The 14,971-nt window shown below is 34.6% G+C and overlaps 1 protein-coding gene across 1 annotated transcript in view; it reads right to left on the bottom strand.

Annotated features, from left to right (window-relative positions):
- The window catches only part of CNTN3 (contactin 3), a gene marked incomplete at both ends in the record, with an annotated part of 265,155 nt that overhangs the window by 51,020 nt on the left and 199,164 nt on the right, over positions 1-14,971 (bottom strand). Inside the window, 2 exons of the mRNA XM_080913822.1 lie at positions 11,626-11,801; positions 14,586-14,713. Coding sequence (XP_080769948.1) covers positions 11,626-11,801; positions 14,586-14,713 — 304 coding nt within the window. The remainder of the gene's footprint in view (positions 1-11,625; positions 11,802-14,585; positions 14,714-14,971) is intronic.

The raw sequence follows: 14,971 nt of genomic DNA, 5'->3' as shown, positions 1-14,971 counted from the left end.
AGGGAAAATTCATAGCAATGAGCACGTTTATTTGAAAATAAGGGTCTAAAAATCAATCATTTATGATTTCACTTTGGAAAATGAGAGGCAGAGGAGTGAATTAAATCTCAAGCAAGCAGAATATAAAAAAATAAATATCAGAGCAAAACCCAGTAAAATTGAAAACAGAAGATCAATAAAAAAAAAATCAACAAATCCCAAAGCCAGTCTGTTAAAGATGTTCATACTATCAATATGCCTCCAGCCAGGCTAACATGACAAAGGAAAAGAGAAAGGCATTGGTGTCACCAGATAAAAACGTAAAAGGGCATCACTAAAACATCTAGGGACAGAAAAGGATAATGAAGGAAAACTTTTACTCTCTGCCCATAAATCCAATAGCCTAAGGAAAAATGACCAATACTTTCAAAGACAAAATTTAACAAATTTTATAAAATGGAAAGACACAATCAAAATAAGCCAATATCAAACAAAATAATTGAATTGGTAAATAAATGTCTCCCAAAAAAATAAACAGAATGAGATGGATTCAAAGGTGAATTTTATATAACTTTCAATAGTAGGAAAAGACATCATTTTCCCACAATTTCCCACAAGTTACAAGTCTAGTAAATACTTTCAAACTATGATGTTAGGGTTATCCAAGCCAGACAAAGACAGTAGGAGAAAACTGTGCAGCCATATTTTACGAATATAAAGCCAAAATCTTAAACATATAATAGCAAATAAATTCACCAATGCATATGTGCCATTGAATAAATTACTGAGTTTCAATCTACTACTAGAAACTAAGCTACAATAAGGCAAAACCAATAAAAGATACATGAAACGGCAAGGTGGCAATAGAACTTATGTCACAGCTTAGACAGTCATCTACATATTACATACATGTCATTTATATAATCTGAAAGAATCAATAACAATCTCCCAAAATGTTTAAATGAAGAATAGAGAAGGTTCTTTTATTTCTTATGTACCAGAAATGTACAAATGATATTTGCAATAACAAATTTTACCATTTCTGTCTGTACCTGTAATACTGGATTACTTAGGCTTACTTCTAAGGACATACTCACAAGTGCTATGAAGAATAATAGCAAAGCATGATGGAAAAGGTCAGAGAACATGAGAAATGAAAACATAGTCTACATTCATGAATGATGAGACTCAACAATTTTAACTTCTTCTGTCAATCAAAAGTCAAGGATGTTATTTTTTTGGCAATAACAACATGCTCTTAAAGTTAACACATGAAAGCAGAGAGCCCTCACACCAACTCAGTTTTTAGAACAAAGTCTGGATAACTGACATTATATAACCCCAAGATTCATTCTAAAGCTGTAGAAATCGAGAGAAGGTGATAAGTGGCAAAAGGCAGACAAGAGGATCAACAGAGCAGAATAGAGAATCCAGAAATAGCCATATAATACAGCCACCCAGCACCTGACGAAAGAGACAACAATGTAAAACGGATCAAAGGGTAGACTTTTATCACATGGGTACAATGGAAAAATGAATTCAGATGCAGGCCTTATGCTCTCCATGAAAATTAAATAAAAATATTTCATATCACTCCAAGGAAAACTATCAAACTAATAGAAGATTACATAAGCTAATTTCTAGATGACCCAGGATATAGCAAAGGCTTTATGGGAATAGCTGCAGAAGGATTATGCAACTAAAGGTTGACAAGATGAATTTGATCAATGTGAATAATTGTTATTTGAAACATACCAAGAAGATGAAAAGTTGCACCACAATCTTAGAGAGTTCATGCCAAGGCTAATGATATACTTCAATGCAGAACATACAAAGTAGCCCTTAAAACTCCACAAAAAAAAGGAAGTCACTAAATAATAAAGCAACAAAAACCAAATATCTTATTCAAGAAAATATACAAGTCACAAGTAAGAGCATATCAAATAGGTTCAACATTGTATGTTATTAGGACATTCTGAGTTTAAACAAACAAGAGGCAGCATTTGCCTATTCAGAATACTAAAACCACTATGTATTAGTACAGGTGGAGAAGAAATAGATGACCTGGCCATTTAGAAAGTCTCTAAAATGTAAATAGTCTCATGATAAGATGTAGCCAATGTACTTCTAAGTATTTACCCAGTTACATTTAAACCTTATGTTTACACAAACTCCTGCATATACAAGTTTATAGCAGCTTTATTCATAAATACCAAAACAATAAAGTAATAAAGATAAGCTGTGGTACAGGAGTGGAGAGGTAGCTAGTTAAATACGAAGAGTAGCATACTATACTGATGTTATAAAGAAACGAACCATGAAGTCATGATAAGACCTAAAGTTACCTTAAATAGATAACCAGAAAGAGATTGAATCTAATTTCAAAAGGAATAGACACAACCTGAGGACAAATACATGACATTTTTGCCAAGACAAAACCTTAGAGACAGCAAAAAAGATTCATGGTTGTGAAAATTAGAGAGGAAAGAATGACTAGGCAAAACATAGTTCTTTTCTTTAGGGCAGCAAAATGATTCTGCAAAATATGAAGATGGACTACAGATATGTGGGGGTAGGCTTTAATTGTTAGCTTGATACACCCTATCACCACTTACAAAGTCTGATTAAATTAGGTTGGCTTGTGGGCATATCTGTAGGAACTATATTTACCACATTGTTATGAAAAATACCATGGACTATGCATGGAATTATTCTTTGGGTGGGAGTGAGGAGTGAGGGAGTGTTGAGGGAACCATTTGGTACTCAGCATCTCAGGCACAAATGACTATTGTTACAATTTTACTATCTGTTGATAAAATTTGCTGTTGTTATCCTTTACTTGATATTTCACTCTGCTAGTCTCCTCTTTTTATACTTTTCTACTAAACTCTTACACATTTCCCTTCACAATATTTTTATTATTTCCTTGATAATTTCATATGACAAGTTTTATTCATTTTTAGTGCTTTTCCCTATCTCTTTCCTAAGCAACACCCCTTTACTAGGTATCCAACTCTCTCTCTCTCTCTCTCTCTCTCTCTCTCTCTCTCTCTCTCTCTCTCTCTCTCTCTCTCTCTCTCTCTCTGTCTTCCACTCTGTCGGTGATCCACAAAGTACAACTTGAGCTGCCCATATATTTTTGAAGAGACTGTGTCACAGTGGAAAGCATTGATACATAGTTGTTATATTAACAATTTTAATATAATACAACACACTAAACATTCTTTGATTTTCTCTTCTTTATCTGCTTGTAAACTTAAATATATTCCATTGGAGCTTATACAAAAAGATGGATTTTTATTGTTCAACTTGGTAAATAATTTACTTAAAAGATGTCATTGATACCAGTTGCATTCTAAGGAGTAGGTATAACTCTGTACTAGATGATGGATAATGGCTGAGTTACAGAAATACATTAACAGCAAGAGTTTCATGCACATGACTTATATTTTCACCCAGCATTATTGAAAGTCCTAACTTTCTAACCAAAATGAGTGTTGGTGGCTGAACTGTGTCAGGAAGTGTTCACCTGGCAATTAGAAACATTTCTCTGGTAGATTTCTACTTTGTGGTGTCATTCTCGGAAGGATGCTCCCAAGTAAGATATTGGTTTGAAATTGGATGACACATAAAACTTAAGACAGTTTAAGGATGATGTGTTCTAAACCCTGGAATGTTATATTGAATAATGAGTGGAATCCAGAATTTCACATACATTGGTATTTAAGACCCACATATCTTTTACATATCTAGTTTTACACTACAAATAATTACTGTTTTCATGACTTGTTTTCACATCCAAATAATTCAATAAGTTAATTAAGCCTAAGGACCATGATGTATTATCACAGAGAAAATATCATGCTGGAATACAAACTTATCTACTACAGAGAGAAGGAGAATAGATCAGGCTTAATCTCACATGTTCCTGCTGCAGCATAGTGAGATTGCTGACCTTGGGGAATAAATAACACTGAAGTGAGCTAATGACATGAATGGCCGGTAGTCACTGTTCTTCTTCTTGCTTCATGTGACATTTATGCACACAAATTCAAATTTGATAAGTACAGAATTTCACAAAGCACTTGTGAAACTGTGCTGTTTGTTTTCTAGATATCCTTCATTTCTAAAGAACCTGCATCCCATAACACCTAAAGAAATAGAATTGGTCATCAAAAGCCTCCCTCCCCACACAAAAAAGCCAAGGACAAGATGGGTTCAGTGCAGAATTCTATCAGATATTCATAGACACCTAATAACAATACTCTCCAAAGTATTCCACACAATAGAGACAGAGGGAACACCACACAACTCATTTTTTGAAGCCACAATTACTCTCATTTCTAAACAACACAAAGACCCCACAAAAAAAGAGAACTTCAGACCAATTTCCCTCATAAATATTGATGCAAAAATACTCAATAAATCCTTGCAAATCGAATCCAAGAACATCATTCACCATGATCAAGTAGGCTTTATACCTGGGATAGAGGGACGGTTTAATATATGAAAATCCATCAACATAATCCACCATATAAACAAACTCATGGGAAAAATGATCATCTCACTAGATGCTGAGAAAGAATTTGACAAAATTCAACAGACTTTTATGTTAAAAGTCTAAAAAAGTGTGGGAATCCAAGGCCCATACCTAAACATATTAAAAGCAATATACAGCAAAGTATTAGCCAACATCAAACTAACCAGTGAGAAACTTGAAGCAATCCCACTAAAATCAGGGACTAAACAAGGCTGCCCACTCTCTACCTACCTATTGAATACAGTGCTGGAAGTACCAGCCAGAGCAATTAGACAACAAAAAGAAGTAAAATGAATGCAAATCCGAAATGAAGAAGTCAAAATATCACAATTTACCAAGAAAATGATAGTATATTCACATGATTCCAAAAATTCTATGAGAACTTTTATAGCTAATAAATAACTTCAGCAAATTGGCTAGATATAAAATTAACTCTAACAAATCAGTAGCCTTCCTCTACTCAAAAAGATAAACATACTGAGAAAGAAATTAGGAAAAAGCTACCTTTCACAATAGTCACAAACAATAAGAAATAATTGGTGTGACCCTAACTAAGCAAGTGATAGATCTGTATAACAAGATATTCAAAGCTCTGAAGAAGGAAATTGAAGATCTCAGAAGATAAAAAGATCTCCCATGCTCATGAATTGGAAGGATCAACATTTTAAAACTGAACAAAAAGCAATCTACAGATTGAATGCAATCCTCATCAAATTTCCAACTCAATTCTTTATAGAGTTGGAAAGAGCAATTTTCAAATTCATATGGAATAACAATATACCCAGATAGCTATTCTCAACAACAAAAGAACTTCTGTAGGAATTAGCATCCCAAGGGCTTCAAGCTATATTACAAAGTAATTGTGATTAAAAAAAAAAAAAAACCCTCATGGTATTGGTACAGAGATAGGCACGTTGATCAATGGAACAAAATAGAAGATCCAGAAATGAATTCTCACACATATGGTTACTTGATCTTTGACAAAGGAGCTGAAAACATTAAATGGAAAAAGAAAAAGAACAGCCTCTTGTTGGTGTTGGCTCAAATGGCAGTCAGCTTGCAGAAGCATGCAAATAAATCTTTCCTTATCTCCTTGTACAAAGCTCAACTTCAAGTAGTTCAAAGAAATCCACATAAAACTAGGTACAGTGAAACTATTAGAATAGAAAGAAGGAAAAATCTTAGAACATAAAGGCACAGGAACAAATTTCCTGAACAGAAAAACCAACGACTTATACTCTAATATCAAGAGTCAATAAATGGGACTTCTTGAGATTGCAAAGTTTTGTAAGGCTAAGGACACTGTCAAGAAAACAAAAGAGCAGACTGAGAAAGGGTTTTTACCAATCCCAAATCTGATATAGGTCTAATATCCAATATACACAAAGAACTCAAGAAATTAGACTCCAGAGTATCAAAAAATCTTATTTAAAAATGGGTTAAAAATCTACACAAATAATTCTCAACTGAGGAACTTCGAGTGGCTGAGGAGCACCTAAGAAAATGCTTGACATCCCTAGTCATCAGGGAATTGCAAATCAAAACAACCCTGAGATTCTACGTCACATCAGTCAGAATGTCTAAGATCAAAAACTGAGATGACAGCAGATACTGGTGAGGATGGTGAGAAAGAGGAACACTCCTCTACTGTTGGTGGGGTTGTAAGCTGGTACAACCACTTTGGAAATCAGTCTGGTAATTTTTCAGAAAATTGTACATAATACTACATGAAAACCCAGTTACTCCACTTCTGGGCATATACCCCAAAGATGCTCCAACATATAATAAGGACACATGCTCCAACATGTCCATAGCTGCCTTAATGGCCAGAAGCTGGAAAGAACCCAGATGTCCTTCAGTAGATAAATGGATACAGAAATTGTGGTACATTTACACAATGGAGTACTACTCAGCAATTAGAAACAATGACATTACAAAGTTTCTAGTTAAATGAATGCAACAAGAGAATATCATCCTGAGTGAGGCAATCCAGTCACAAAAGAACAGACATAATATACAGTCACTGATAATTGGATACTAGCCCCAGAAAGCTCTGAATACCCAAGAAACAACTCACAGACAGTATGAAGCTCAAAAACAGAAAGTCCAAAATGTTGAAGCCTTAGTCCTTCTTAGGAAAACAAAAACAAAAACAAAAACAAACAAACAAACAATTAGTGTATAGCACCCTTTAAAGTGTAATATACCTAGACCTTAAATAATAATTCAAGAGCTAAGATTTTAGCCTTGTGGCAATCCTTGGTATTTAAAATTCATCATGTTTAATCTTTACACACCAAGAAAATTTGAGTATTTCAATGTTATTTTATATTTTATATGTACTTTATGCTTATTGTAACTAGTAAGTTTTCAATGCACACTATCAAATCTTTAAAAAAATTAAGTACTGACTAAAAATATATTCATATAGTTTTATGTAAAAATAGAAACATCATTACATAAAGATTTATTAAAAAGTATATATACTATATATATTGTATATGTATATGCATCTTACAGAGGATGAATAGTGAGCACCTTCTGTGTCCAGTTTTAAAAGCTTCTTTATGTAGAGTGTCCTGATCACGCAACATGTTTTAAGTCCAAAATATTAGTTTTTTCTTTTTTATCTGGTTATTTTATTCATCTATATTTTAAATGCTATCCCCCTTCCCAGTTTCTCCTCCACAAACCTCCTATGCCCTCCCCCTCCCCTGCCAATATGTTGGTGCTCACCCACCCACCAAGCACTCTAGTATTTCCCTACACTGTAGCATCACGCTTCCAGTGGCTCAAGGGGCTTCCCTCCCACTGATGCCAGAAAACGCAATCCTGTGCTATATATACACCTGGAGACATGATCCCCATCATGTATCCTTTTTGGTGGTTTAGTGGAGTCTTTGCGAGCTTTGTGGGGTCTGGTTGGTTGATATTGTTGTCCTTCCTATGGGGTTGCAAACGTCTTTAGCTCTTTCTGTCCTTGCTCTAACTTTTCCATTGGGGTTCCCATGCTCAGTTCAATATTTTACTATGGGCATTCACATCTATATTGGTCGATTTCATTTTTTAAGCAAACAAAAAATATACTAGAATGTGCATCTCTATAATGAGCTTTAAATAGCTAGGACCCAGGGACTCTTTTAGGTAACATCTATCAGTATTCTTTTGCTTATCCTGCATTGGGCTGGTAATGGGTGGAAGATGACCTGTACTTAAAAGTAAGGCAATAAATGCATGGGGTATCACTGGAATATATAGTCAAATAATATTTTTGTAGAGCATACATTGGATGAAATCTCATGAGCTAAATATAGGTCTGATAAAATTTTATTCTGCATATATGTTGCTTGACGGTGTCTCTTCCAACTCTCCACAAGTGAAGCAAAGTGATTATATGTGAGTACATACATTCTTATATGTTCTTATCTGCTTGTACCCAGTGACATAGGAAAGTTTCATGCTATGTTTTGTAAAGAAAAACACAGCACTCAATGCTTTCCTAATCTCATGGGAGGAGATACAACAAATACTAAGATTTGATGTGAAGAGATGACAACGAAGAAATAGAAAACAAAGTGACCCACTTACCCACGAGTGTCACAGAGTAAATGGAAACACCCCAGATCTCCTGTGTAATGGAACCCAATCTTATCCATTCATATAAAGATGTATTTCGGTGGCACACTGGACTTAAGGAAAAGCTCTTACTACCTGTTGGATGATGTGACTTTGGTTTGTGCCATCGGCATAGACTGAAGTATAAGATCAGATCCAGCCTTTTTAAAATAATCTCTTTTGATACTTTTTTCATAAGTTTTTCTAAATGCACCATTCTAACATTTCAGAAGGCTGTGATTGATATTATAGAATCCTTTGGCTTAGTATTTGAACCTATAATAACAGAGGTGGAACTTATTGACATTATGAAATTTGCTTGGATGTTATGTTTTTAAAGATAAATACCTAGTACGAGATACCTAGTGTTCTTCCAAAAGCAACTAGCTGAATTGGGTGGTTCAAAATAAGTGTCATTTTTTTCTTTGACTTTAACTACCCCTCTATTGTCAACATAATGCTTATAATATAATATTTCCTAGGCAACTCTTACATGGTTCTCATCTTCTTCTTTGCTCATATTATTTTGAAAAAAGATGAATATATCCATTAATATACCAGGGAGAGGGGGTCATACAGTCTAGGTTTTGTGTATGCTGCAGTGAATATGAAATCAGAAGACAGAGGTTGTTATGTAACTTCCTTCCCATGAAACAGAAAACCAATTTACTTAATTGCTTGTGCTTAAGGGCAATGCCATTTCATATGGATTGCTGTTTTATATTGATTTGAGAATATTAAGTTACTAATGGTACAAGTCAGTAATAAAAACATAGGCCATGAACTTTCATCTTATGGAAAGAACAGACTTGACAAGGGATAGTATTTACATATCTTCATATTTTAGACACTTGACTCTTCTCAGAGATGACTTCATGTTTTCTGTTTTATCTGTGGTATCTCCATCAGGAAAGCTGAAATATATTATCAACTCAAATGTTTGTAACTCTGAGTTTGTTGTCTATGAGTAAAAACCATCTACCTGAGCCTTTTAGCATTTCTGCACATTTCCATCAAACCTCTTTGAATTTGGAGTAGTATCTCAATGCATATTTATTTAGCATTAACTAAAAGCCATGGTCTTGTATTAAGTAAAGTATTAAAACATACTACAATCTAGATGATAAATAGCAATCATAATTTTATGACAAGGCAGAGGTTATCAATCCTTGAAATTGAATTCTTCATTTAAGAAGTTAAACCAGGGGAACTCATATAGAAAATTCTTTTCCAAACTGGATAATGGGTCATTATGAAAGGAACTGGAGGTATTTGTTCTTCTCAAGGCTCTTCACAACCTGAGTCACTATGACTACACAGTCAGAAAAGAGGACGGAGCTAGTTTAAGAATGTTTGCATGTGTTTTTCCTGTTGTTATGGAATATATGAGAGATAATTTTCAAGTGGGCATTTGCAGCAATGGTAAAAGGATTGCTGAGTGCTTGAAGTAATTGAAAACATTCTCAAAGCTTGAAGCTGTGTTTACAATTACAAAACTAGTGTTTCTTAAACTAAATAAAGTCAGATGACAAAGAACAGAAAGGGAAGTCAATCTATTCTTACATGTGGCTTGATATCCAATATCACATGAATTATTTTTTATATGTTTTGGTTTCTTAAGATTGTCATAACAACATCAACAACAGAAAAATCAACAGTGGCTAAAAATAACAGATATATCTTCTCTTCAAGTTGCTGTGAGCTGCAAGTCTGAAATGAAGACATGGGTAGGACCATGCTCCCTTCTGAATTCTGAGAGTTGGTGCCTTGAGAATCCTTCCAGCTCCTGAGGGTTCTAGGCACCCACCATTTTGTAGAGACACACCTGTTAGCTGTCTCTACTATCACATGACATTTCTCCCTCCCTGTCTGTCTTGCCATGATTTTCTCTTGTTTGTCTCTGTCTGAACTGCATTATTTTCATAAGATCATAATTGATAGTAAATGAAGACCCATTTTACTTCAGAGTAATCTAATCTTAATTTAATCAGCATTTCTATCAAATTCCTGTTTTCAAATAAGTTTATGTTCTAAACTTCTGGACTGTAACATTTGAACATATCCTTTAGGAGGACAGAGATTAGACACAAATAACATCACTTAAAGTAATATATAATACTGAAGCATGATATAGCTACATGTACATATGCATATATTTAGTAAGAAATCTTTGTCAAACAAATATACTGAGTTGGCCATTGTGTGGTTGCCTGGTTTATTGATGTCTAACACTATAATTATATAAACCCAATACTCAGATTTAAAATCTTTCCAAAGAGAATAACTATCTACAGTTAATCAATAAACAAATTAACAACCCAAATTGTTTAATGGGGCTCAAAGACATTCACCCAGCTATAAAATATTTGGTAAGCCTTTGTGGTTCAGTATGAACCCATTTATTTTATTTTATTAAGTTTTTTAATTTATTCACTTTACAGCCTGATATCAGTTTCTAGGACTGGTGAAGTTGTGAAGAAAGCAGAACACTCCTCCACTACTGGTGGGAGTTCAAAATTGTACAACCACTTTGGAAATCAATTTAGTTATTTCTCAGAAAATTAGAAAGAGTTGAACCTCAAAATCCAGCAATACCACTCCTGGATATATATATATATATATCCAAAAAGTGCTCAACTATTCTACATGAAACCTTGCTCTAATATGTTCATAGCAGCTTTATTTATGGTAGTCAGAAACTGGGAACAATTTATATGTCTCTCAACTGGACAACGGATACAGAAAATGTGTTCATTTACACAAGGGAATACTATTTAGCCATTTAAAATGGACATCATAAATTTCACAGGGTAATGGATGAAACTAGAAAATACCTTCCTGAGAGAAGTAACCCAGGGAGATGGACAGGCATGGGTAAATCTATTCCTTAGACACTCTTCAACTATTAATGTTCCCTTTAAAGTTATAATCTTTCTACCATGGACCTATCCCAAATGAAATAGAAAGGAAGAGGCCATCTGAAGGTACTTGCACTTTGAAAACAAACAGATCAGCTCAGGCAGTAAAGCTCCACTATCAGTTCTTCCAGTGTCTCAGAGAAAACATTTTATACTCTCTAAATCCAGAGATTGTTTTCTCACAAATTGAGGAGTCTTACAAATAATGTCCAGTGAAACAAAAAAAATTGCCATTACCTACCATGGCAGCTAGATGAATTGCTTGGTAACCCAAAACAACCATCCATTGCATCACAAGTTGGCTGTTTGAATATAAAGCCCATAGCATACAAGTACAACAATGTTATGCAGAATAGCATTTAATATAAAAGAAGCATGAAACAATTTTATTTGGACTTATAGGGTGAAGAAAATGACCTTAATTATTGTTAGAAAAATTAAATTAGACCAGAGTAAAATCCAGAAAACATACCTACCAACTTGACAAGCATTTTGATATTTCATGTGCCAGATGTTTTTGAGAGACATAGGCACCTATAATATAATGAATATAAGAAAAGTACCACAACTTACCCCACCAACTTTCTCAAAGTGGGAGCCATCTTTCTTAAAGTCTGCAAGGGCTCCATTGAAATACCAGGCAAACATTATGTCTAATAGGGGGTCGTGTTGAACCTGACAGGGTAAAATGACACTCTCACCAACAGCAACATCCATGTTAGAAGGTGCCAAAATTATTCTTGTTGGTTCTATTGGAAAGAAAATTTAAAAAAATTTATTAATAAACAAAATGTTAATGCTGATGAAAGAAAATTTTTATAAGTAGATTGTTCATTTGAGTTTGAATGCGAATGTTTGCACAGGCAGGAATGTACAATAAACCTATGTGATTAAATGTCTTCAAGATTAAAGTGGCATATTAATGAAAATTTATATTTAATTTCACTGACCTCATAATGCAGAATAAAGATATCCAGAACTGAAACTCACTGGCAAACATGTTACACTAATAACAAAATCAATTCACCTCAGTTTCATAGTTTTGTGAGATAAGACAAAAATCCCACATTATCACAAACCTCCAATTAATAGGAAATGTGTTCACTCCCAAATCCAAGTAAGCTCAACCTTCTTTGTTTACACATTTGGGAAACATGCCACAGGAAGAGCTCTAAGCTCGGACATTGCCTTATGGTAGATTTCCTTCAATGTGAATGACCACCTGCACTTGGTCCCCTAGTACTGTCGTATTTCTTCCATTGATCATGAATTCATCTTCCCTGGACACCACCTTTCCACTGTTTCATATGTCTTTTTACCCTGGGACAACAAAATCCACCAAAGAACTGTTTGTATATAGAAATTAAAATATCTTAAGATATTACCTCTTCAAACCAGTGTAGTCAGGCTTTGGTCTCTCATGTGACCCACCAGGTCCCCAAAAACATTGTTCTAAAATATCCCATAGCAAGATTTTGGTATTTAATACCCTGACTTCTCATTTGCCTTCCCTCTGTTTAACATGGTCTTTTTCATTTCATATCCTCTTGGTTTCTTCATATTGGTCCAACCGCTCGACTTTCCCTCCTCTCTACTTACAAGGCTTCTTAGTTCCTAATTTTGTTAATGTAAAATGGATTAAGCTGTGTCTTTTTTAAAAATCATATCTCATTAACATATTAATTGTAAGAATCAATGGTATTCATCTTATGGCTTCAGTACCAATCTCCATATAAACAACTTCTGAGTTAGTACCTGCTCATCAGTATCTCTCCATTATGTTTAAACTCATGACCAACTCAGCTTCTTAACATTGTTGCTTCTTTTAGAGCACATAGCAGAATTCAGTTCTGAGCAGGGTCATAGTCACATGGCTTGACTAGTGAAATGAATGTAAGAAATGTATATGTATGGCTCGTGGACAGAAATTTGAAGTACTAGCAGACAATGTACTAGACTTCTCTCCCTGTCTATGTGGTAGAGACACTGGAAACTTTTATTCCTGAGAAAAAAAGTGGAGCTATCTCACTACAAAGTACCAATATAAGTACATCAACTAGTGCCTTTTTATTCACTGAGGTTTTGTTAATACTTAGTCTGCTCCACTGATTAAGCCTAGTAAGTAATGATGTTCATTGTGCCTGGACTGACATTATAACCTCTTTCCCTCCTGAAGTGGTCCAAATACAGTGCATGCCAATGTAATGATGTTGACATTCATTCATTCTGCTGATTAATCGAACATGGTAGTTCTTTTCTCCCTTCTTACTCTCCCCTTTCCCTTCCTTCCTTTTATTCCATCTCTTACTTTCTCTTCTTCTTTCGGTGCAGGGGTCAAATCTTAGAGCTTCATGCTCTTCAAACTCTTCTGTTTGAAGGCATTCCGGATTGTTTTTCTCTTTATGAACGTACCATCTAACTGGACAGCACCTTCTGCTGAATCTAGTCCAGTATATGAAATGACTGACACCAGTCTGAAGACTCCTGCACGAGAACACCTTTGGCCACTACTGGTCCCTGTCACCTCCTGCTACCTTCATGGTAAATTCTGGTTGTTAGAGAATCACACATTTGTGCTGCTATTTCTCAGCTGAAAATAGTACATTGGCTTCTTTTTTCAAATCAAACTGAAAACTGAAGTCTTAACAAGTCTATACTATCTCTAGTCAACTGTCCCTAGGTAACCTGCTAACATTTTCATTTCCCTGAAATCTGTACCCCATGTTCTATCCAGGAAAACCGGGGCTACCCTAGTTTGCTTCCAACTTACCCTATTCCCTTACTTATTTTTACTTTTATAATCATTTTCAATTTTTTCTTTTTTAATAATATCTAGGATCTTAATTTTCCTCTGTGCTCCTTTGGTGCTAGGATGTAAAGTGCAGAGGAATCTTTGCTGATGTCTCATTGACATAACCCAAACCCCTGTCTCATAAAATGCTCATTTTTTCTTAAAAGCATAGAAGAACAAATTATATCCCAAACTTTAAGCAAATCTCATTAACATCAACAATTATTTCATGAACTTGAACTTCTATAGAAAAGACCAATTATAATGAAACATGAGCACTCAAAACTCTAACAGAACATCACCAAGTAAAGTTAACCACAGTATATTATATTTAGATTTCTTATGGCCCATGATGGAAGCAGGGTAACTACTGTGTCCACCCATGTGTCCTGTGCTATGATAAACATTTAGGTATCACTCTTTTGCACTCAAACTAACATAGGGGTTCTGACTTTACAGTACACTATGCCATGGGAAAATATATCTTCAATCTCTTCATTTTTAAATAATTATTATTTGTGAATGCCAACATTAATATAATGCATTTTGATCAATCCATACTCACTTCCTATCTTTAATCTCCTTCTATATTTCTCCAACCATTTTCTTTCTCAACCCCTACACACTATTTCAACCCACCTAGTCTACCTAATACAACCCCTGCATGTATAGGCGTTCACACAGTTCTCTAATAACATACACTTCACCATGGAGTAAATCAGTCTCTAAGAAAAACACACACCTGTCACAACCAAGTGGGTTGTGCCATTTGCTTTTCCAAACTGGTTTTCTGCTGTGCAGGTGTAGATTCCAGCATCAGCCTTAGTCACATTCACAATTTTGAGTCCTCCATCATTTAAAAAGGATATCCTAAAGTAAACAAAAGTCAGAATGAGTGTGCAATAGTCACTCTTCTCATATAATTGGAACACTTTTTTTTTCAGAATTCACTGCTTAAAGTAGTAATTTAGGGTCCATCAGTCACTAGTTTCTGTGAATAGAAAAAGTAAGAGATTTACATAAACAAACAAATGCATACACAGAGTTAAAAATAAAAAGATACACTACCAATTACAATTTTACTTGATGTATTTTTATTTGTCTTTGGTTTAATGTATTGCTAACTCA

Source organism: Micromys minutus (assembly GCF_963924665.1).
Source record: "Micromys minutus genome assembly, chromosome: 3".
Lineage (NCBI taxonomy): Eukaryota > Metazoa > Chordata > Mammalia > Rodentia > Muridae > Micromys > Micromys minutus.
This window is presented reverse-complemented; position numbering and strand designations above follow the sequence as displayed.